We start from the raw sequence: 23,339 nt of genomic DNA, 5'->3' as shown, positions 1-23,339 counted from the left end.
TCTATTCTTATTAGTAGCATTAGTAAAACATCTTTAATTTTTTCCAACTCTCTTCTCTCTGTTCTTCTTTTCCTCCCAATCGCCTCTCCTTAGTGGAAAGAGGGGAGAGGGAGGGGCAAAAGGCGGTAGTGGGGGGGAAGAGGGGGTTAACAATACATCTGCCAGGGTTTTATTGTCACCCCGCAATCTTAACCCTCGACAGATAATTGGCGCCCAACGTGGGGCTCGAGAAAGGGGTAAATCTGGAGATTTTTGGCTTTTCTACTGCTCTGACTTACCTTTCAATTTTCTTGGCACGGTGTCAACTCATAGAGTTGTGATACTCGCGCGTCTGTTTGCTTTGGACATTATTTAGTGGTATTAAGGCAAAGTGAATTACATTGATTTAAAGATGTTATGGCTTAAGTTGTACCAGTTATTTTCTGCATTGTGCTCACTGATTCCATATCTGTGTTGGGCCTTCTTTTTAAATCGAAGTATTCATTATATAACAACAAGGAACTGGACAATGGTCATGATGATACTGTGTGGTTTGTCACTGGTTTATTTCGTTATACTGCAGCCGCTAATGAATTTCTTCTCGCTTCTGCTTTACCTTGAAAAGCCTCCAGGAGAGATTAAAGAGCAGTACGGCTCTGTATTTGCTAATTGGTCAAGCGAACCTTTAGAAAGGCTGACTAACAATACTTTTGTTTTTTCGCTAGGACAGTTCACAAATGTTTTAGAGAGCTTTGAATATCCTTGGAGTTTTGATAGAACTGTGATGGTGTTATCTGGTTTGCTGAATGTGTGTCAGTTTGTGCTTCTGTTAAGAGAAATGGCGTTCAACAGGAGGTTTGCGTCTCTTTTTAGTCCTGAGATTTGCGGTGCATCTTCGGAAGCTTTAGTAAAAAGCACTCCTGGCCGCTCGAGAAAGAGCAAAACAGCGAAAGCTGCCACTGCAGCTGCTGCCCCCCCAACGGCGCCTTCGCAGGCTGAAGCTACAGCTCCTCCGCAGAGTTCCTCTGCCAAGGTCGCTTCTGATAACATTAATTCTGCAGCCTTAAAGGCAGCCCCGCCTTCTTCACACACTGGGCACTGTTGCCGCTGTAACCATAGCGATCACTGTGACAGTCTTTCAGACTCTGGAAATGAATCAAATGATGGTAAACCCATATCAGCATCAGTTCCTGGTTGTAAGAAAGTCACTAGAAAGACAACTCGTGCAGCAGATGATGGCACAGGGCCAACATCAACCCAAGGGGCACCATTAGGACAGAGAGGAGATGAAGTGACCTTTTCTCCAGGTGAGCTGAGAGATCTGCGAAAAGACTTTAGTCATCGTGAAGGCGAGAATATCTTAACCTGGCTGCTCCGATGCTGGGACAATGGGGCAGAAACAATTGAATTGGAAGGTGGTGAAGCCAGGCAGCTGGGATCTCTGTCAAAAGATTCCACCACTGATAAGGCAATTTCAAGAGAATCTAATGCCACTACTCTCTGGACCCGACTCCTGGCAGCTATGAAAGTAAGATTTCCCTACAAGGAAGATTGTATATCCAAGTTAGGGAAATGGAATACTATGAAGAAAGGTATTCAGTTCCTGAGAGAATTAGCTGTGCGAGAGATCATCTATTTTGGACCAAACAGCCAAGAGGGAACAGACCCAGATAGAGTAAATTGTTCACGACCTCTGTGGCGCAGATTTGTACAAAGTGCATCACCTGCATATGCCAAGTCATTGGCAGGAATGCTCTGGTCATCTAGAGGTGGACAAGATATTACTGAAGTGATTGAGCAGCTCCGTGACTTTGAGGACAGCCTTGCTGGTTCTCTACGGGCTTGTGTCTCTGCTGTGGAGAAACTGTGTGAAGAATCTGATGACCGGTTTGAAAAGCTATTGCAAGAAATCAAAGAACTCAGAGAAGACACGTACCATTCACGACCTGCACAAACCTATGTTTCAACTATTAGGAAAAGGCGTTTCCAATCTCAAGAGAGAGGACACAGGCAGCCCACAAAAAGAGGTTCACTGTGGTTCTTCCTACATGAGCAGGGAGAAAACATGAATAAGTGGCATGGAAGACCTACCTCAGAACTTCAAGAACGAGTACGTGAGATCAAAGGAAAACCTCCTAGGAAGGTGGCTGCTCCAGCTTACAAAAGGAGCAGAAGGGATTCTGATGCTCTTGAAGGAACCTCTAATTCACACCCAGAGACTGTGCAAACCAGAAATTAGAGGTGCCCTGACTCCAACCAGGTGGAGGAAAGGGATAACAGAGTTTATTGGACTGTACAAATACGATGGCCTGGTACAACACACCCCCAGGAGTACAAAGCTTTAGTGGACACTGGTGCACAGTACACAAGAATTCCTTCTAATTATAAAGGAACGCAATCCATCAATATTGTTGGAGTGACTGGGGGATCCCAGGAACTGACTGTTGTAGAGGCTGAAATGAGTCTAACTGGAAAAAACTGGCAAAAGCATCCCATTGTGACTGGTCCAGATGCTCCATGCATGCATCCTTGGCATAGACTACCTCAAGAGAGGGTATTTTAAGGACCCAAAAGGGTATAGGTGGGCATTTGCTATAGCAGCTGTGGACACTGAGAAAACTGAACAGCTGTCTGATTTGCCTGGTCTTTCAGATGATCCTTCTGTTGTAGGACTGCTGATGGTTGACGATCAGCAGGTGCCAACTGCTACCACGACAGTGCATCGCCGGCAATATCGCACCAATCGAGACTCTTTGATTCCTATCCAGAAGTTGATCCGTCAATTGGAAAGCCAGGGTGTGATCAGTAAGACTCGCTCACCTTTTAACAGCCCAATCTGGCCAGTGCGTAAGTCTAGTGGTGAGTGGAGACTAACCGTGGACTATCGTGGCCTGAATGAAGTTTCGCCACCACTGAGTGCTGCTGTGCCTGACATGCTAGAACTGCAATTTGAACTGGAGTCAAAGGTAGCTAAGTGGTATGCTACAACTGACATTGCTAATGCATTTTTCTCTATTCCTGTAGCAGCAGAGTGCAGGCCGCAGTTTGCTTTCACCTGGAGAGGCATCCAGTACGCGTGGAATCGCTTGCCCCAGGGGTGGAAACACAGTCCTACCATCTGCCATGGACTGATCCAGACCACGCTGGAGCAAGGTAAAGCTCCAGAACACTTGCAGTATATTGATGACATCATCGTATGTGGCAACACAGCGAAAGATGTCTTCAAGAAAGGTGAGAGAATAATTCAGATTCTTTTGGATGCTGGTTTTGCCATAAAACGAAGCAAGGTCAAGGGACCTGCACGAGAGATCCAGTTTTTAGGAATAAAATGGCAAGATGGCCGTCGTCAGATCCCAATGGATGTGATCAACAAAATTGCTGCAATGTCTCCACCTACTAATAAAAAGGAGACACAGACTTTCTTGGGCGTTGTAGGTTTTTGGAGAATGCATATTCCTGACTACAGCCAGATTGTGAGCCCTCTCTATCGAGTGACTCGAAAAAAGAACCAATTTGAGTGGGGCCCTGAACAACGACAAACCTTTGAACAAATTAAGCGTGAGATAACTCATGCGGTGGCCCTTGGACCAGTTCGGACTGGACTAGACCTTGCGTCTTGGCCTCGTAAGACTTGCAGAGGCTTTTGTTGGCCAAACCCACCACTGTGTCCAGGTTCCCTGCACTGGAACTACAGTGTGTGACCATTTAGGGGTTCTGGGGCGTGGCCGGAGCGCGATGGCGTCACAAGCAGCCCCGCCCCCGGCAGGTTCCGTCCCCGGCGTTGCCGGGGACGCGCAGGCGCAGCTCAGTCCTGTTCTGGACGCGGAGCGGAGCGCACGGCGAGGGCGAGGGGAGGAGTCCGTGGGCCGAGCCGAGCGCGAGCGACCGCAGCGAAGGGCGGGACTTGAGGAGGAGGCGCGGGAAGCGCGTGTGGTGGCGCAGAGGGAGACACTGAGAGACCGGCGCGACCTTGAGGCGGCGGCACGTGCGGTGACACGCCATGGCGGGCACGGCGAAGCAGAGGGCGCTGCTGAATGCGCGGCGGGACGCGGGCGAGGCCGGGGCGCTGGGCCGGCTGCTGAGCACCTCGGCCAAGAAGGTGCTGCGGCACAAGATCGAGTTCCAGCCCGCCAGCCACGGCTTCTCCAGCCAGCCGGAGCTGCTGCGGGCCAAGTACCTGCTGCTCAGCCCCCGCACCGAGCCCGCCGAGCACCCTCGCGGCGCTGAGGAGGGACAGCCGGGCCAGCAGGGTGGGTGCAGAGGGCCGGGGGCTCTCCCTGCGCTGCGCAGCCCGCGGCTCACCCGCCTCTCTCTCCCCGCAGGCAGCGACCGGACCCCGGGGCGCCACGGGGACGGCGTCCCTGCGCCCCAGAAGGGGCTGTTCCCTGCAGGGCGCCTCGCCATGCAGTGGCAGCGTGTCCAGCGCATCGGCGCCGGGCTGCTCAATCTGGGAAACACCTGTTTCCTCAACGCCACCCTGCAGTGCCTCACCTACACGCCACCGCTCGCCAACTACCTGCTGTCCAAGGAGCACAGCCGCACCTGTGAGTGGGGAGGGGAGCGCCCGCCTGTCCCGGGGCTGCGCTCAGCACCCTGCGCACGGCTCTGCCCGGGGCTGTGCGGCTGCCGGATGCGCCTTCTCTGCTCCCTCCTGCCCGTGTCTCCGTGGAGAGGACATTCCTGCATAGGGGAGCATCCACTTTTCCTGGCCGTAGCAGTGTTCCGAGCTCTGCACCCTGCGTCTGAGAGGCTTTGTCTGTGCTGCACACAGCCAGGACTAAGATGGGTTTGTCCTCAACGTTCTGTCTTCTCCTCTCCCACCCCAGGTCACCAAAGCGGATTCTGCATGACATGCGTCATGCAGAACCACGTCACGCAGGCGTTCGCGAACAGCGGCAGCGTGATAAAGCCAGTGTCCTTTGTCCGACACCTCAAGAGTAAGGATGGCTGCCCTCGCGTCCCCTCCTGTAGCCGTGCGGGAGGGCAGAGACTATTGCAGGAGCAGAACCTTTGAGACCAGGGCAGGTCTTGGCAGAGGTTCTTCTGAGACAACTCACTGAGCCTGCCAGGGCCTTCATGGGCCTTGTGGGGCTTCCCCCATGGCCGACATGAGTCTGACGTCTGGTTTGGGCCAAGGGAGCTCACATCCCGTAGTCCCTGCCCCGAGGGAGAGCGGGAGGACCTGCCTCTGTTGCAACACGTGCTGCGGCTGATTCCTCCCTCTCCTGCAGAGATCGCCCCGCACATCCGCTGGGGCAGGCAAGAGGACGCGCACGAGTTCCTCCGTTTCACCATCGATGCCATGCAGAAGGCCTGCCTGCCCGACTGCACAGAGTACGTGGGGCCTCTGGTGGCCGTCACTGCCCTTGTCTGCTGGTCCCCTTGTCTGCTGGGCTGCTGTCTGCCTTCTCCTGACGCCTCCACCCCAGCACAGCTGCGGTTCTGTCCCCAAATCCTGTGACTGCGCTGGGTTTGGATCCTGAGGACACAGCGCTGGCCCTTGGGGGCAGCTCTTGGGCCGGACGCTGTGTGATCCGAGCTGCCGTCTCTAGGTTGGATCGCCAGACCCAAGCCACCACCCTGATCCACCAGATCTTTGGCGGTCACCTGCGGTCCCGTGGTGAGTGCTGGCTGCCAGGGCCTGGGCCTGTGACTCTCAGGGCTGCTGTTTCCCCAAGAGCCTTGCAGTAACTTGGGAAAGTCACCAAGCATGTGCAAATTATGCAGAGCTGTAGCTGGTCAGTCTTTTGGTATCTGTGGGTCACGAAGCTGCTGGCTGCGGGTGCCCAGCTCATTGCCACCAGCAAAGGAACCCACGTTGCCAGCTGTCCAGCAGCACTTGTTGTCTCAGCACGTAGAGGCTGAGGGTGCTGGTGCTGCCATCCCAGAGCCCAAACGCGGAGAGGGGGAACACGGCAGCTGCCTGCGCTGTGCTGGGGGTGGCGGTGCCGCGTTGTGCCAGGGGGTGCTCACTGCTCTTTCTCTTGCAGTGAAGTGCTCGATGTGCAAAGCAGTGTCGGACAACTTTGACCCCTGTCTGGACCTGCCGGTGGAGATCACGGTACCGGGGCAGGGTCAGGCGGGGAGGCGCTCTGCTCTGCAGGGGATGTTCCTGCAGCTGCACCGCTACTGCTCGAGGCTGTTTAACCTGCCAGCGTCAGGCACGGTGCAGGCAAGAGGGAATCAGCTTCTGTTGTTGCGCTGCCTCCTCTGCCTGGCCCTGACCTCTCCTCTGTCCTGGCAGCAAGCCGCAAACGTAGAGCAGGAACTGGAGCTGTTTGTGAAGCCAGACCTGCTGGGCGGAGAGAACGCCTACCTGTGTGACAGGTGCGTGTGCGGGGCTGGGGCGGGAAGGGGCTGCGGGTGTGCTGGTGGGAAGCAGGAGGGCAGCTGCAGTACAGGAGGGCTTCTCTACCTGCTCCACCGCTAAACCGTGAGGTACGTGGCTGTGAAGCCTGTGATGAAGCCTGTCACTCCTCATCTCCCTCCTCTTGAGACGGGGACCTGAGCCAGCAGACCTGGCCGTGAGCAGGTGCCCTGGAGCGGTACCCGCTCCCAGCAGGTCATTTCCAGGGGGTTTGTGGCTTGGCCAGGGCTGACAAGCACCTGGGTGGTGGAACAGCATGAATAGCTCAAGCTCTCCCTGTGCAGATGCAAGAAGAAAGTGTCGGCAACCAAACGCTTCACCATCCACCGAGCGCCCAATGTTCTCACACTTGCTCTGAAGCGTTTTGCCGACTTCACTGGAGGCAAGATCACAAAGGTGAGTGCTCGGCAACCCAGAGCGGGGCTGTGTCCTGTCCCGAGGCCCTGCTGCCCCGAGCAGGGTGGGAGGTGGTTCTGTGCGTGGTGCGAGCTCTACCGCAGTCCTGCAGCCCTTCCCCAGCTGTGCGCTGCGGTGGGAGTTTGGCTCATCCCGGCATCTTCCTCACCGTGGGCTCTGCCTGTGGAGAGCAGGTTCCCCCTCCCTCGCGAGACGGGACTCACAGGACAGCTGAGCCGCTCTTGCCATCTGCTGTGCAGACTTCTGAGACATCCTCTCTCCGCAGGACGTGGGCTACCCTGAGCTCCTGAACATCCGCCCGTACATGTCCCAGACCAGCGGGGATCCGGTCATGTACGGGCTCTACGCGGTGCTGGTGCACTCGGGGTACAGCAGCCACGCAGGACACTACTACTGCTACGTGAAGGTGAGCCCAGGGCGCTCTCTTGGCACCTCTCTGTGCTGGGGGCCGGTGGGTGCTCGAGGGTCCGTGTAATGCGCAGACAGGAGGGTGCTCAGTAGACGTGCGTGGTGTGGAGCACTGGGGGGTACGGGCTGTGCTCCGTCACAGGAAGAGTGGAGTTCTGCTCTCGCAGAGTCCCCTCACTTGCCCGGGGCCGCTTGGGGGTTTTGGGGAGCAGAGCTCTGCCAATAGGCCTGTTCCTGCTGCTCCTCAGGCCAGGAGCATCTCTGGACACAGCCCGACCCCGTTCTCTCTCCCTCCGCAGGCCAGCGACGGGCAGTGGTACCAAATGAATGACAACGTGGTCCGCCCCAGTAACATCAAGGTGGTCCTTAACCAGAAGGCGTATGTGCTGTTCTACCTCAGGTGAGCGTGCCCTGTGTCCCCGGCCCCTCTGCCCTTGCTCAGCATGTGGGACAGGGCTGGGGGCACGTGCCTGGGTGTGGGAAGGAGCTTGGCCCAGGCAGCCTCAGCGCCCACGTGCGTGCGCTGGCTCGGGGGAGGGTGGCAGGGAGAGCTCCAGCCCCTTGTAGTGGTTTTACTGCAGCTCAAGAGCTCCTCACTTCCTCGGAGCTTCTGGCTCCTGGTTCTCGCAGCTACGACAAGAGTGTTGCAGTCGCTCAGACACTGGCAGTTAACACGTGCCCTTCTCTGCCTTCCCCAGGATCCCCAACCCTGGGAAGAGCTCAGAGGGTCCCGTTTCCAAAGCTGCCTCCAGCCTGCCTGGCCGTGTCAAGCTGCCTTCTGGGTCACCGTCACCCAAGCTGGCCCGGAAAGCCACACACGCGGCTGCAGCGTTGCCCGGTGACGCAGCCCAGAGGCCCAAGAAGCCGCTCTCCTCGCGGCCGCCACCCGCGCCCAGAGCGGCTCCAGGATTTTGCGGCCCGAGTCACACCAGTGGGGCCAAAGCGCAGGTTCCTCGGAAGCGCTGCTGGGAGCCCGGGCCCCTGCCCGCCTCCCCCAGGCTGCCGGAGCCCATGCCCGGCCAGGAGCCGTGGGGCAGCGGGGAGAACACCGGGACACCGGGAAGGGACCCTCGCAGCAGGGCTCCTGCCAGCCTGGTGCTGGCAAAGCTGAAAGCCTTCTTGTCGGCCAGTGCTGCTCCGCAGCCCAGCAGCACCATGTCACCACCACCGGCCAAGAAGCTGGCGCTTTCCGACACATAGGTGAGTCTGAGCTTCTGCCCAGAGACTTCAGTAGGTGCCTCGTGCCTCCGGAGCCGGGGCTTGTGTTGAGGAGTGCAGGACTGATGCTGGTACCTTGCTAAGCAGGAGGCGGGCGGGGAGAGCCCGTCAGCCCCAGGGCTCTGCCCTCCCTCTGGGTCGGGGTGCGGGCCAGGCCCCCGCTCTTGCTCCCATCCCTGCAGAGGCTGGAGAGCTGGCTGCTGCCTCCTTGCTCGGGACGGCGGGTGGCTGCGCCAGTCCCTGGAGAGGGGCGGCCTCACCAGCCTTCGCAGGGCAGCGTGTCCCCGGGGGCGATGGGAGCTGGTGACACCACAGCTGGAGGCTGCAGAGTCGCCTCCTCCCCAGGCAGCGGCTGCACCGGCTCTCTGGGCGCTGCTGTGCAGCCGGGGCTGGGGACGGCGCTGGGGGTTCTGTTCTTAACGTTTCCTTCCTTTTTTCCTTTCTGCTTCTAAGGGAAAACACTTCTGATTCTTCTCTGACTCCCCCACTTCCCTCTCCCTGTCTGTGTCTTTTCCCCTCCCCTTTCTCTGGGCTCCCCTTTTTGTTTTCTCCTCTTAGCTCACAGCAACCTCTTTTATTTAGACCACCAAGTTGTTCTTTATGTCAATAACTGCAGGGCAGCCCCCAGGGAAGGAGAGCAGAGGGAACCACCATGCATGTCCTCACCTGCTGCTGCCGGTTCCTGTGCCCGCCCCAGCCCCGCGCTGGGTCCCTGTGGGGCCAGGGCGCTGCCGCCGGGACACCGGGCAAGAAACTGGAGCGCTCCCTCGGGAACCGGCGGGGCTGGCGGGACAGCGGGAGCGGCCAGAGGAGCCACAGGGAGGATCCGAGGCTGGAACAGCTCTGCTGAGAGGAACGGCTGAGAGAGAGTCCTTAGTATTCGGACAACTCCTGGGAGAGCTTTCCGTCAGAATCTGCATGGTGGAGATTTCAAACATGATTTCATAAAGGAGGGGTTTTTCTTTCCAAGTTGTTTTCTATCATTTTTCAGTGTATACAAGAAGTGATAGCAGCATTCTAGAATGGGTATTGATCCAGGGGTTCTCCTGGAGACATCTGGACAGGCAGGAGAGCAGTCCAGTGAGGCTGGACATTGTATGGATGACTTATCCTCTCACCCTTCCCAGTCCCACCTGTTCCCTCACCGGCCACCTGGGACTTGGCCTCACCAAGCTGGAGCACAAGTGTGATGGGAGCGGCTGAGGGACCTGGGGGTTCAGCTGGAGAACAGGAGCTGAGGGGAGACCTTCTGAGCTCTGAACTGCCTGAAAGGAGCTTGGAGCCAGGGGGGTCGGGCTCTGCTCCCCAGGAACAAGCGCCAGGAGCAGAGGAAACGGCCTCAAGTTGCGCCAGGGCAGGTTGAGGTTGGATTTAGGAACAATTTCTTCCCCAAAGGGCTGTGGGGCATTGGAACAGGCTGCCCAGGGCAATGCTGGAGTCACCATCCACAGCCAGGGTTTCTATTGTCTTGTCCTGATATTTTTGCAAATGGGTAGAAGTCTGTCTCAAATAATGTAATGAAAACAAAACAAAAGAGCATGGGTAGAGTGAACAATGGCAAGGAGGGAGGGCCAAGTATGAAGATGAATCCCAGTGAGAGCAAGTATTTGGGTGATACGATCAGGCCTGAAATCATGCTCTCTTATGCACAACTGAACCTGTAGCCCCTTCAAAAGATTATTTGCCCCCAGTGGACCCAGAACTCGAAGCAAATCTGCTCAGGAAGAGACCATGAATTCCCAGAGCCTCTGCCACAGAGGAACTACAGGGCGAAGTTCGAGCTAAGCTGTACTTTGAGATGCCAGAGCAGCTGCTCGGGTTCAACAGCGTCAGAAGAAATGGTCTTCCTGCCTCACCACCCTGCAGGAAGAAGAGGAAACGGCAAATTCCCCTCCAGGAAAGGAACGTGCTCTGGTGCTCCCAGTACTGCCCTACCTCTTTGGGGATGGTATGTTGGTCGACTCTTCCCTCCAGCTCCTGCAGCTGTGCAGCAATGGGAGTGAGCTTTGCCGTTCGCACTGTCTCACACAGGACTTGCCGACAGTACCTGCAACCATAAGACTTGGTCAGTTTAACCCTCCCAGAGAGAAGTTTGTCCATGTCCTTGTGGTGGCACCTGCTGCATTGGGGCCACAGTCTGCTCCTGGAGTTCTCTCAAGCCACACCGAGGCACTTCATTGTCTTTTTTCTGGCCAAGAATCCCAGCATCTTCGCAAGAAGCATTGAATCTCATTATCAGCTTTTAGGGAAGGCTACTGAAATCTCTCTTCGCCACACTTTTTTTCTGATTTTAAACCAAACTGACTCTGCTTAAAAGCATAAACACACTAGTCCTTATCCTGAACCTTTCACCCATACAAGACGGGGCAAGAAACCCACACACTCAATACTCCCTTACTGAAACTCTGACATTAGTCCAAATACAAAACGTACCCAGTTGCACCAACAGATGCATGAAAAATAAAGGCACACTGTTGACCAGCCATCATCCTAGTTCTGTGGCCCTTTTGAAAGAAGATTACTCCATGCTTTCTCTCTAGGTATGTCTAAAATGAATCCAACCATCAAAATGACTGATAACTTTCAGAAAACCAGGAGAGGAACCAAACAAAACAAGAAGCAAAAAAATTTTGGCCTGGCAGCCTGGGCACTGATTCTGTGCTCTGCCAATGAACCTAAAGGGTTTCTTATAGACACCCTGAAGACAGCAGCTTGGTCCCCATGTCTGGAGCCCTACGGCACATTCTGTCTGTGCTGCAAGTCATGCTGTGGTTTGATCACTTCCAGAAAAAAGAACAGAGTAGCTCTGGGATGCCTTATCCTGTCCCAGTGTAGGCTGGGCACCAGGTCCAGTACACGAAGCCCCTGTCCCCACACAACCTTCCTCCGCAGTTCCTTCCATAGGACCCACCTGAGCTGCTCCATTTTCTCATGTGTAATTGGTCCCTTCCCCAGAACGCCGTCCATCTCCTTGTACAGATTCTGCTGAACATCTTCGGAGGTTGTCAGGAAATAGACTGCCCAGGTACACGCTGGGAAAGAAATCAATATAAGACTGGGCCCAGAAAATTCAATCCTTTACAAACTGAATTCAGTTTTCTTACTTCTTGTATTCGCAACATTACTTTTTGGCATGGAAAAGGATGACCCTCTGGTCACAGCAGGCTGGGGAAGGGACCACACAGCCCAGCAAACCCTGGGGAACCAGCGTTTTAGGCCAGCCACGCAAATGAAAGGCTGGTTTGTCCAAAGCATCACAAAATTCCCTTATTTAGGGGGCTTCCCCAGCACATCTGAGGTGGATACTCCAGACAGCCAACGTCTGGGGCTCCTGACTGGGAGCAAGAAGAGCAGCAGAGCTCCCTGCAGCAGGCTGGCCAGCACTTGTCTCCCTCACATCTACAGCTATTTTGTGAGCTATTCAAGAGATATTTTCAATAGCGGAGTGAAACAGAAACCTTGCATAAGAAATAACTGTGTAGGATACAGTTTTCCTAAAGCTACAAGTAAATGGTCCTACCACTCCAACCTGTCTATTCATTAGAACTATCTGGAATCCCTGAGGAGTCGAGCCCCTTAAAATTGGAGAAGATATTCTCTGGGAGGAGCATTATCATATTTGCCCAATTTACTTGCCACAATCTTTAACACCCAGCTGCACCTAGGAGGTTTTCTTTGGAGTTCCAGCCCATTGGCTGAGATACAGGGCCTGATAACCATCCCCCATCATAGAAGATTTTACACAGCTCCAGCTTATTTATATCCTTTTTTTTTTTTCCATAATCTTTGCACAAATCACAAAGTAGCTTATTTGAAAGCCTTCCATACATGGAGCACTCCTATCCTCCAGAAATTCAAAGCAGCCAGTCAAATTCCAGCACTCTGCTCTAATTTCCTTCCCATGTGCCAGAGCCTATTTTACAACACAATCTTTGTAGCTGACATCTTTTGGTGCTTTTTCATGAAATTTAGCATCACTTGGCTGAGTTGAGAGTGCAAACGAAAAACAATGGGAAGAAAATCTAAGGTTCACCAAAAGACTGGGAAGGTTGTCAAACACAGCTTAGTTTCAAATCACTAGCTGTGAGGCTGTGTCAAGAGTCCGCTGTAAAATTAGCATGTCCTACACATCTGTAGCTCAGGAGAAACAGAATGATGACTATAATTTTTTGTTAGCCTACAATAAGCCTCATGTCATCACACGTTTCATCATCCTTTCCTCTCTCTACAGAAAATACATGCACTCTTTTCTTTTTTTCCGTGGCCATGTCATCCTGCAGGCCATCAATCCAGCTCTTGTTCCTCCCCTTCCTGTTGCTGCTGCCCCAGCCCCAGGGGTACGCGTCTCCTTGCTCTGACACTCTGCTTCCCTGCGCTGGCAAGGGGTCCCAGTGTGATGCCATCAGGACAGGCTGCCAACCTAACTGGGAGTATTTAACCTCCCCAACCCAGCCTTTCACTTTCTCAACACAATCCAGCCTTGCTCCCACTTTCACTTTTCATATCCCTTTGCCTCCACCTTCAGTGATAATCCAAGCGGTGTCCAAGCAAATTCTGAACTGAAATTCTGACAGAAACACAGTTCTATCACTTTCCTTGTCTAGAAGTCCAATTATCAAAGGAGTACAGCATGCATTTCCTATTTACTCCCATCCTTAACAAACCTGTTTAGCCCTTGGGCACAGCAGGATGCCAGGCTAGTCTGTAGCTGCCTGGGTCACTTCATTACCTGTATTTTAAGTCCAGGCACTGTATTTGGTTTTTTTTTCCAGTATTTGGGTACTCCAAAATTTAGTACATTTCTGAGAACTTCCCTGCTCAAGTGCTTGTCACCACTTCTCTGAGTGTGGAGAAAGTGACTGTCTGCTCAATTTCCCAAAGACACACAAGTGCATTCAGCTCCTTCAGAGTGGGTTTCCACCTTCTGGAGTGTCATTGCTATCTACTGTGTCTTGCTGATCTTTGCTAACTCCCACACCTTCCCCAGATTGTCACCGTTTTCTTTGAGTCCATCATGCAATTGCACAAAAAGCTTACCCGTCATGACCCCAGCACAAAGCGATGCTGAGATATGTGCCTGTGCCTATAGACAGCTTACAGTGTCAGGTCAGAGCTGTGCAACCAGCACCTTATTCAACCTTATAGGATGAAAACTGGAAAAACAAGAGGTTAAAGCCAAACGTCAACTGAGTTAACTTATTGTCTGGCATCACCTTAGGAAGAAAAGCACCCACCTAAGAGGCTTACACCATAAATTCAAATACCCTCCCAGGACTAAGATGGCGAACTCAGCTACCAGCACCACTGATCACTTCCAAGTCTGGAAGATCATTTGAAGCTTTCAGCACAAAGTTCCACACACCAAAGAAAAACAGAAGTTAAAGCACTTCAAATATTACTTTAAAAACCTCCATACTGAACCACACCAGTGAGCTATCACAATCTAGTACAGCTGTTTTCAGACTTAATTTAGCAAAGTTCCTTCTCTTAAATTGTATTTCAAGCTGTTTTTAAAATGTTTGCCAAATGGCTGCAGGATCTTCACCTTGCAGTTTCAAGTTACTAATGAGCATTACGTTTTCCATCAACATTTGCTTGTAGGGAGATGGTAAAAGACACAAGCATGCTAATTTCTTGATGGCCATTGGACAGCAGCAACTCTTGGTCACTGATGCCCAATTCCAATAAGAAGGACCAAAGACATACCTGACCCACCATGACAGCTACAAACTAAGTCTCATTTTCTTTCTACTTAGAATGAAGCCCCAGCTTCCTTTGACATAGGATGCCAAGCAAGGCCAGGAGGAACAAATGGACTCAAAAACAAAGCAAAGAACACTTACACAACCGGCTGGGGTTGATATGTTGTTTCAGGAGATCAATGGAGCCAAGGCTGACAACAAGACGCCTTCCAAACCAGAAAGAGACCAGTGGGCCATATTTTTCATGAAGGTTCACCAGGAACTCATGCAAACTGCTGCTGGCAATGATGTCTGGCAAGTTGCCATCCCTGAGGAACACAAAGAGGGTGTCTGGTCATGAGCAGCATCCTCTGCCAATGCTGAACTTGATCGATACGAAGACAGAAAGCACTTACTTTTCATCAGCTGGAGCCAGCCCAGGGATAACTGATGCTTGCCTAGATGCCTAGAGAGGGTAAGGAAACGGATCAACCTCCTTGAATTTAAGATTTTAAGATTAAGCTCTCCAGCAGGAGAGCTGGATTTTCCACATCAATACTGCTGCATAACTTATAAACATTAAACAAAAGCTGGATAAGCCACGTCTTCAGGCCTCAAACCTACTAAGGCTCCTGAAGCAAATCATTTGTGTGTGCCTGGTCTCACTGGCTAAACCATGATTATAGACCTAGTTGAAAGATCCCTGCGTAAAAATTTTAACGTTCAGGTTTGTGATGTAGATCTTACACCCGGATTTTGCCCTGGACAGCAGCATACGTGCAAAACTCCAAGGTGTGCAGACAACGCCTTTGTAAGCGGGATTCAGCGGGGCGCGCAGAACACGCGGTGTGCCGCAGCCTGCGGCCGGGAACGCCCTGCGCAACAAGCGCTCCCGGGGGCGCCGGCCCGGCCCCACCGCGGCGGGGCAGGAAGGAGCGGGCCGGGCCGGCATGGGGGGCCCGCGGCGCACGCTGCTGGTGTCCGACTCCACCCTGCACGGAGGGGGGTACCTGGGACACTGCCAGCAGCACATCAAGAGCTTCCTGGGCGAGTAAGCGCTGCGGAGGGGCTGCGGGACCCTGCCCGGGCCCTCCCCCGCCGCGCTAAGCGCTCTCTCCCCTCTCTTCTCCCAGGAAGGTGAAGCGGGTGCTGTTCGTTCCCTACGCCCTGCACGACCGAGATGCCTACGCCCGGACCGCCAGGGAGCAGTTTGAAAGCCTGGGTAAGGCTGGAGCGCCCCGGCGCAGAGTCCCGCGGGCAGCTGGCGCGGAAACGGCGCCTTTGCCGAGGGAGCGGCCGTGTCGGGCTCCGGCCGTGCCGGGGGCAGCCGTGTCGCGCTCCGGCCGTGCCCGGGACCGGCCTCGCCAGCCGCTCCTGTAAGAGGAGCCGAGGTGGTGAACGCCCCTGGGCATCAACGCTGCCACAGTCCGTTTTCCTGGGCTCCGAACGGGGGTGGTGCTGCAGAGAGGGGAAGAGGGGTTTGGCCGGCTCTGCTGTAACTGGAGGGACTGCAGCACGGAGCTGGTTGCTGACTTGTGCCTAGAAGTCCATGCTTTAGAGGCCTCCGGAAGAAATCTTGTTGCAAACACTTTGTAACTACTTCAGGGGGGAAGTTTTGGTTCCTGAATACTAAGTGGCATCTTTTTATCCTCCTTAGTCACATAAGGGAATGTTTCTTCCCATGCATCTTAAACCTCTGCTCAAGCCGTGCAGCTACTGGGGTTAAGTGAAGACTATAATGCATTTCAACCAGCCAGATATTTCCATGATGAACAGCAACTGAGCTTTGCTTCGAGCAAAGATCTTTTCAGAGCAGCCTGCAGCAACATCTCCGTCTAATATCTATCACCTTTCAGGATAACTTTGGACCTGTTACTGTAGTAATAAGCAGTACTCACTTCCTTGGGCAGCACACCTTGCTCCTTATCTTGCAGAGGTTGCTGCTATCAGATGTCACATGTACTTTTGGCTCTCCTGGTACTTCCCGCACTTAGTGAACCCCAGCAAGGCAAATCTGTCAAAGCCAGACATTTTAACTGTTACCAAAAAACAAATGACAAAGATCAGATATTTGTAGTAATGCTAGACCAATGATGGCACATCACAGACTCAGAATCAAGCTGAACACTGACAGCTTTTTCCTTCTCATTTTCTAGTGAGCCGGGAATGCTCAGGGGGACTTTGTGCCTCAGGTGGCACCTGCTGAGTGAAGTGCTCTGCTCTTAGGCACTGAGCATGTGTATCCATAAAGCAAAGGTTTGCTTCATAAGCCCTGCACTAACATAGGACATATACAGTTTTGTGGTGTAGAGTTCTCCAAAGTTTCCCTGGTTGTCTGGTGAGACTTTTGTCTTGAGTGGGGTATGGAGAGAAGGCAGAAGGGGTCTGAACATACCACATTCTTCTTCCAAGCTGGAGTGGCAAAAGTGAATACTTTTTCATTTAAGGTTATGGGCTGGACAGCATTCATGAATCCTGTGATCCAGTGGAAGCTGTAAGAAAATCTGAAGCAATATTTATTGGTAAGTTTTACTTTTTGCTCCCTGATGAGGGTTTATAAAGGGCACTGGATTAGTTCTGCTCAGAGCTGGCACTGTAGAGACAACAATGAAAAAGCTGGGCCTAGTGATTACTAGAAACTACAGAAAACAGTGCTTGAATTGGGAACAGTAAGGCCCTGAATTTAGTGGTGGGGAGGGAAGCAGGAGAAATATATCAATGGAACTTCATCTCCAGTAAGTTTCAAGTTATTAATTTGAACAGTACTTCAGGGTTTAAAACATGATCATAGCAGCTGTATGAGCCTTATGAAGTCTGGAAGATGCAGGGCCACTGTGCTTAACCTGAGCAGAGTCCCAATGCCACGCTCCTCGTATTAGAACCGTATCTGCTGCCAAACAGCCAGCGTTGGTGTTCCAAGGACAACTCAGGGCATGAGCCCATGGCCTGCTCAGTGACCATTTGTCTGAAGCTTCTGGTTTCAGTGCTGCTCAGACCAGGACAATAGCCTGAACAGAGCATAGAAATCACTGGGTCTGCCTAGTTTGTAAAGGCTTCAATTAAAACTGTTGATGAAAGCATGTTAAATAAGCTGGACTCCCTTTCTGCAAGAGGTGGGAACACATTCCGTCTCCTGAAAGCTCTGTATGACCACAGCCTGATACAGGAGATCAGGAAAAGAGTTCTTGAGGTAAAAACTACAGGGTTTGGGCCAAGTCTGAAAGGCAGGATCTCATGTACAAGCTCTTGTTCAGACAAATCCGAGTTGATTCCACATATTTATTTTTAATATACTTCAAATATTGAGCCATCTCATGCAGCCTGATGAACTGAAATCTGTGGCCAAATAAGGCTGTCATTAATCCTTGAAGCCTGAAAAGAAGGTCAGCAATCTGTCTGTCTAGAGCAGTTTCCCACATGTGGAACTGTAAAACCTTAGGATCAACAATGCTGCACAGCACCTTAGAAGGAAGCCCATCAACTTTAAATACTAACGAAGAATTTAATCTATGTCCAGAAACTCTGGTTTTCAGCTTGAGATATCCACTTTATATCTTGTTAATAGATACAGATGTGTTCAAGTTGCAGGTTGTCTGCTAATAAACCAGCAATAAAGCTGGATCCATACCTGCCTTCTAGACAACGCCCTGTTGATGTTGAAAGTGGTATAATTACCTTGAGTACCTCTTGGACCTGGAATTGAGAGGTACGAGTGCCACTGAGCCCTTCTGGTCAGCAGCCCCGTTCTGGCTGGTGAATCTCATAAGGCACAGCAAAAAGATGCCGTCCATGGCGGAGAACAAAGATGTTCCTCTAGCACTGTGGAACAGCAAATGACTTCAGGCCCATTTATGCAAGTGCAGTATCTGAAAAGGCCAGCTGCCAAGAAGAAAGGTTAGCCAGGCTGTCTTAATATACAGAAGCTCAGTGCCTGTTGTGGGCAGAAACACCATAAAATGTTGGGCCCCCAGTGAAATCTAGATAGGTATTTGGTTATATTCACACCAGTTCTCTCTAGGTAGCTTATTCTTACAAATTGTTTAGCATTATCCATACGCTTGTATGTTTGTGTGGAATCCTTCCAGGTACAGCATAGTACATACTACTATGTACATAGTGCTACGTACATAATAGTAATACCTACAGCGGTCATAGTGCCGGTAAGTTGATGCCGTGGCAACATTGTACTCAGCTTCAGGTGGCCCAGTCTCCTCAGAAGGTAGTTAAAAGCTAGTTCAGATATTTCCTCTAACTGCAATGTAGACAAGTTTCTCCTCTCTTAATAGCAAAGTCTAATATATGCACTGACTACCTTATAAGTTCTCTCTTGTGATGGGGTCACAGAGCTGCAAGTGCAGGACATTCAATAGCTAATTCTCCAGCAATCACAACATATACAAACTATTGCCCACTTCAAAAATCTGAATTCTTGTTTGTCTGCTTTTCACTTATGAAGTCAGCAGTGAAGTGAGCTAGAAGTACTAAATCTGATCTGATCGCTGAGTCTCTGAGATTGATGGATGCTATAAAACGTAATTCCTAGTTGCGATACTGCATACTAATCATTGCTTTTGTCTTCCAGGATGGGATTCCTTACGTGGGATCCAGTGCAGGAACCAACGTTGCTACGATCAGCATCAATACTACCAATGACATGCCAATTGTTTATCCACCTTCCCTGCAGGCCCTAGGCTTAGTGCCTTTTAATATTAACGCCCACTACCTGGACCCAGATGTGAAGAGCACTCACATGGGTGTAAGTAAATCATGCCAGAGCTAATGCAGTAACCAGGGTGCAGCGGTGTAACAACAGTCCGAATTTGTGAGGCCTTACAAAGCTATATAACTCTAACAGCTGCTCTCTAGAGCAGCTGGAAATGTGCGTGGGGCAATGCCAGTGAGGCAGTAACATTTTACTCCTCCCTAAAGCTTTCCTGTGAGTGGGAAGAGGAGTTGGCAACAGTATTAGTGAGGTGGAACAGAGTGTTTCTCACCAATACTTTGCAATGTCTGAAATACTATTGCTTCATACCTGGTGTGGAATTTGGGGCAGGGCCGGGAGAGAGAAATTTGAAATGTTAAGGTGCAACGCATAGTGTATCTGGAAAGTTCTGCCATAGTCTGTCTTACCTGCTGCTTCAGAAGACATAACTTAAACATACATTAAGAGGCTTAAATATCTGAAGGACCCATCAGAACAGGGAGGTCTTGAGATTGCATGCAAACCTGTTGTGTGAGAAAATACTCAGGCACCAGTGTCCCTGCAGAGAGCACCCCCTGTCATGTCCATCACTGAGCACGCGGGTGTGCTGGTGTGGCTGAAAGAAAAACACTTGAACCATCAAGTACAAAGACTGACATCTCCACTCTATGGAGGAGCCGATTATTGAGGAGCCTGCCAGGAGCTAATTCCTCAGGGAAGAGTTTCTATGGTGTGTCTTTTAACAGGCCAAATGCTTATAATCAAATTTCTTCTTGGGTAGAGGAAGTATTAAGAATTAGGGGACACTAAAGAGATGGAGGATCAGGGTGTGCTTCTAGAATTTAGATTAAGTTATAGGTACTCATTTAATTATCTTAGCTTGTCACTAGATGAGCAGGCAGTCTTTTCCCTATAAAAGGCTTTTGCTGTTTCTCCCGGAGGAGGCTAGAAGCTCTATGCTGTACCAAGTCCCTGCTGTGTTCCTGTGTTTCCTTACCAACAAATCCTTCTGGTTTGATTTAACTACTGTTGCTCAGTTCAGCAGCAAACCCTCAGAAAACACGGCAGAGCTGTTCACAGCAGGAAATTCTTCAGTGCGTTACCTACTTGAGGACAAACCAAGCAGATATGTAATCAGTGGAAATCCATGGGTCACTACCCTCTTTCACGAAGGTGGCATCACAGGCGTTTGCTTCCACCACTGTCCTCAGGGCTCTTGTTCTGAGAGTGATAATGAAGAGATAGCATTAAAAAAAAATAGAGCTGGATGAATTGAGTGCAGGTAAAATTTAAGGCTTTTCAGGCTAGGGATTGTGTTAGTTCTGTTTGATCAATCTACAGCAATTGCTGCTAGTGAAGAAGGGTAAAATATGTATCTATTAAAGTAAATCCTGCCACTACCTTCAATACATTAGTCTAACGAAAGCATTCTGCTTGAGGGCAAGTGCCTGATTTGTTTAATGTTAGGAAATTGCTTCGTGTCATGCTACTTGGAGGGCTCCAAGTCCTACCTTACTGCCTGGGCAGCTAATCTACACTCATTGCAGGAGACAAGAGAGGAAAGAATTCGCCAGTATCACGAAGAACCAAACACCCCTCCAGTTCTGGTGAGTAGTAGTTCCCAGTCAGGAAGTTCATAGCTGTAGCACAGTAAATATTTTAAATGCATTCTTGCTAGCTTGCAGTGGAGATTTCCCTGCTTGACAAGCCTTACAGAACTGGGGCATGGAAAGCTAAGAGCTTCAACCTTGGGTTTTGCTTACTTGCAGAAGATGTGTTAGAACACATGAAATGCATTCTGCTGATTAAATGTGTGGAGTCCTGTTGCCAAACACATTTTAGGCAGCTCTGATCTTTCCAGTCACTGGCTAGTCATATGGTGTATGTTGGGGGTGATGTGCATGCAGATTGTAAGATACCTCCCCTGAATCTTTTTGCAGATATTCTTAACTTTACATGATGTTTCATTCTCTGTGGGTTCTGAATTTGCTCATTCAGTAGTAATTACAGTACATCTGTCTGGGGAAGTGGGACCTCTGCGTTTCCTGTCCCTGTGCTTCAGCTTGGAGTATAAAGTTTGTGCTCTAACAAACCCAGCTGGCTGGTGCTTGGCCCAAAGTGCATCTAAGAATGGCAGCAGCACAAGTTCAGGGTGTTTCAAAAAGATGGACCCAATCTGAAATTACAACACAAGGTGTTTTGGGGTCTGTCGTTCTGAAACACCCTGTAACTGTTGTAAAAAAAAGAAATAATAACTGTCCCATCCCAACAGATGGGATGATGGATGAGTTAACTCTAGACATGACACGTGCCCTGACTCAACAGATGAGAACAGGTGTGAGTTAACTCTGGGTTAATTCTGTGCGGTTATGTGAAGTGAATGACAGACAATCACCTCCAGGGTCCAATTCAGTTGTGAGTTTTAGTAAAAGTTCTTGTTGGAATATTGGTTACAGCGAATGATGACTTGGAAAAAGTATAACAGAACTTATCAACACGTTAATAGCGAAAATCCTACTGCGAGCGATATGCTGGCAACCATCAGTAGCTATAATATGAAATTTAACCAAAAATCAACAGCAGAGCTTAAAGATGGTGTTATCCTTATATGTTCAAAAGGGAAAGGGAGAAAGAGAGTACTGAAGGAGAGACAAAGCAATGGGGGTATAGAAAAAAGGAGAGAAGGAAAGAGCAGAGAGAAAGGAAGAAAGAAAAGAGTGAGGGATCCAGTCTCTTACGGCCCCACAGTGTGGATGACAGGACTTGTACGATGATGTGCAGCCTTGGTGTTCCACGGCGAGGATGCTGGGGTCAGGAGCACAGCGTCCTCCGATGTCTGGTTCAGAGTGAGGGTCCTCAGCGTGCTGGTATTGGTGAGGCCAAGCTGGTATTCCCTTCGCTGAGACTGGTAGACTGGTATTCCCTTGGCAAGGCCGAGCTGGTATTCCCCAAACCATGCTGGTTTAGGAGAGTTTTTATAGCTCCCAGAGTGGAGGAAAGTCTTGGGGGGAGTGGGGGGGAAAGTGGTGATTGTGAAAGAGGGACAAGTCTGGACAAGTCCTGGGCCACACTGAGGGTCTACGGCTTGCCCCTTTTGTGTCATGCAGAAATCAGGGGGAAGTGGTGATTGCAAAAGATGAACAAGCCTCAACAAGCCCTGGGCCATGTTAAAGGGTCTCAACTTTTTGCCTTTTTTTGCCAAGCTGGACATATAACGAGATGGGGCTATGTGCCCCCCAGCACATCCTCCATCTCTGGTCAGTCAACTGGCCTGATCTGTGGCTCCTTAGCTCGTCATTGATGTGTAGATCACAGTTCCCCCTGCTCTGAATGTGTCTTCTGGCTGAACTAGTTTTGTCACAATGTTTTCAGCCATGATCCTTATCAATGCTCAACAACTGGAAAAACACATTTTCTTCTTTCCTTAATGGTTTGTCCTTCTTTAAAAGGGAAAAATAAGCAAGAAAAGCAGCTTCTAAAACAAGATAACTCACCTAAATTTGTCTTGGCAACTTTGTTAGAAATAAATGAGTGAGAAAGTCTTGTTGGTAGTCATGGCGAGCTGCACTAAGACTGCTTGTGACAAGCATTCTAGCCTTTCAAATAGCTTGAAAATAACATTAAATGCTTACACCTACATTAGGGCTTGCGGGAAGGTGCGATGCTGCTAGTGGAAGGAGACAAAGCCACCTTGCAAGGAGTGACAGGAGCACGTCTGTTTTTGAGGTAAATGCTTCATTTGAATTGAAATGGATATCCTCCTTCAGATAGATAGGAAGAGAGACTTCTGTTAGACTCCTTGTCCACGCTGCCTGTTCCTCACATCAGAAATTAATCCCTTGTTTCCCTTTCCCATTCTCTTTTTGAAGGCCAGAGGAATGCCAGTTTGGCCCTAAAGTGTTCAACTCTAGAACACGGGAACGCATGTCTTTAGTCATATGAACGTTTACCAAGAAATCTAATATGTCTTTCCCATGATGCAGGCAAGGAAGAGAGTCAAAACTCTGCATGTTCTGAATAAGGATGCTTTGTTCTATCCCTCATAACAGATGGAAGCACAGTTGTCCTAGCTCCTGTTAAAGCTCACAACATGTTTTGTCTCATTTACAAGGGTAAGAAACCAACTGAACATGAGCCTGGAACAGATTTCAGTTTCCTCCTGATTGACAGTAATCTCCAGAATCTGTAGCCTTGCATATTCTGCAGCAAAAGTCACTTTATGGGAATGCAATGAGGAGGAAGCAGAGAGATGCTTCTAGTTCCAGGGTGGGTGGAGAACCTTATCTTCATAAATAAAGATAAATATGCATTAGTGGGCTCTTCTCCCCAACCTAACGCATGTCTTGGACACCTCTACCAGCAAAAAGTCAATTTTTATTGCAATACTTGAGTAATCATAGCTATTCTTAGTCTGAAAGTGTCTGTACATCCATGTATCCACTTTGATTACTTCCCCACCAGAAGAAAGTTATTTCAACACAACCAAGACTGGATAGCAAGTCAGCTCTTCCTGCTGCCCAGTTTTACCTGCCAAATGAAATAATTGTTCCTTTAGTGTACTCCACAC

At 50.6% G+C, this 23,339-nt stretch overlaps 2 protein-coding genes across 2 annotated transcripts; both read left to right on the top strand.

Annotated features, from left to right (window-relative positions):
- Positions 1 to 3,979: 3,979 nt before the first annotated feature.
- Positions 3,980 to 8,371, top strand: LOC308041699 (ubiquitin carboxyl-terminal hydrolase 36-like; the record flags this gene model as incomplete). The annotated part of the gene is made up of 10 exons (XM_080346603.1): positions 3,980 to 4,523; positions 4,806 to 4,916; positions 5,211 to 5,313; positions 5,532 to 5,599; positions 5,970 to 6,040; positions 6,224 to 6,306; positions 6,631 to 6,742; positions 7,029 to 7,169; positions 7,471 to 7,571; positions 7,870 to 8,371. 10 exons carry the CDS (start codon positions 3,980 to 3,982, stop codon positions 8,369 to 8,371), a joined length of 1,836 nt encoding a protein of 611 aa, XP_080202729.1.
- Positions 8,372 to 15,020: 6,649 nt separating this feature from the next.
- On the top strand, positions 15,021 to 22,961 carry LOC308041621 (alpha-aspartyl dipeptidase-like; the record flags this gene model as incomplete). The annotated part of the gene is made up of 8 exons (XM_080346412.1): positions 15,021 to 15,121; positions 15,204 to 15,292; positions 16,518 to 16,592; positions 17,184 to 17,260; positions 18,653 to 18,826; positions 20,320 to 20,379; positions 22,416 to 22,498; positions 22,883 to 22,961. The coding sequence occupies 8 exons, from the start codon at positions 15,021 to 15,023 to the stop codon at positions 22,959 to 22,961; spliced, it is 738 nt and encodes a 245-aa protein (XP_080202538.1).
- Between the last annotated feature and the right edge of the window lie 378 nt (positions 22,962 to 23,339).

The sequence above is a fragment of the Nesoenas mayeri genome (genome assembly GCF_963082525.1).
Source record: "Nesoenas mayeri genome assembly, chromosome: 6".
Classification (NCBI taxonomy): Eukaryota; Metazoa; Chordata; class Aves; order Columbiformes; family Columbidae; genus Nesoenas; species Nesoenas mayeri.
The sequence above is the reverse complement of the archived record's forward strand: the minus strand, read 5'-3'. Positions and strand labels throughout refer to the sequence as shown.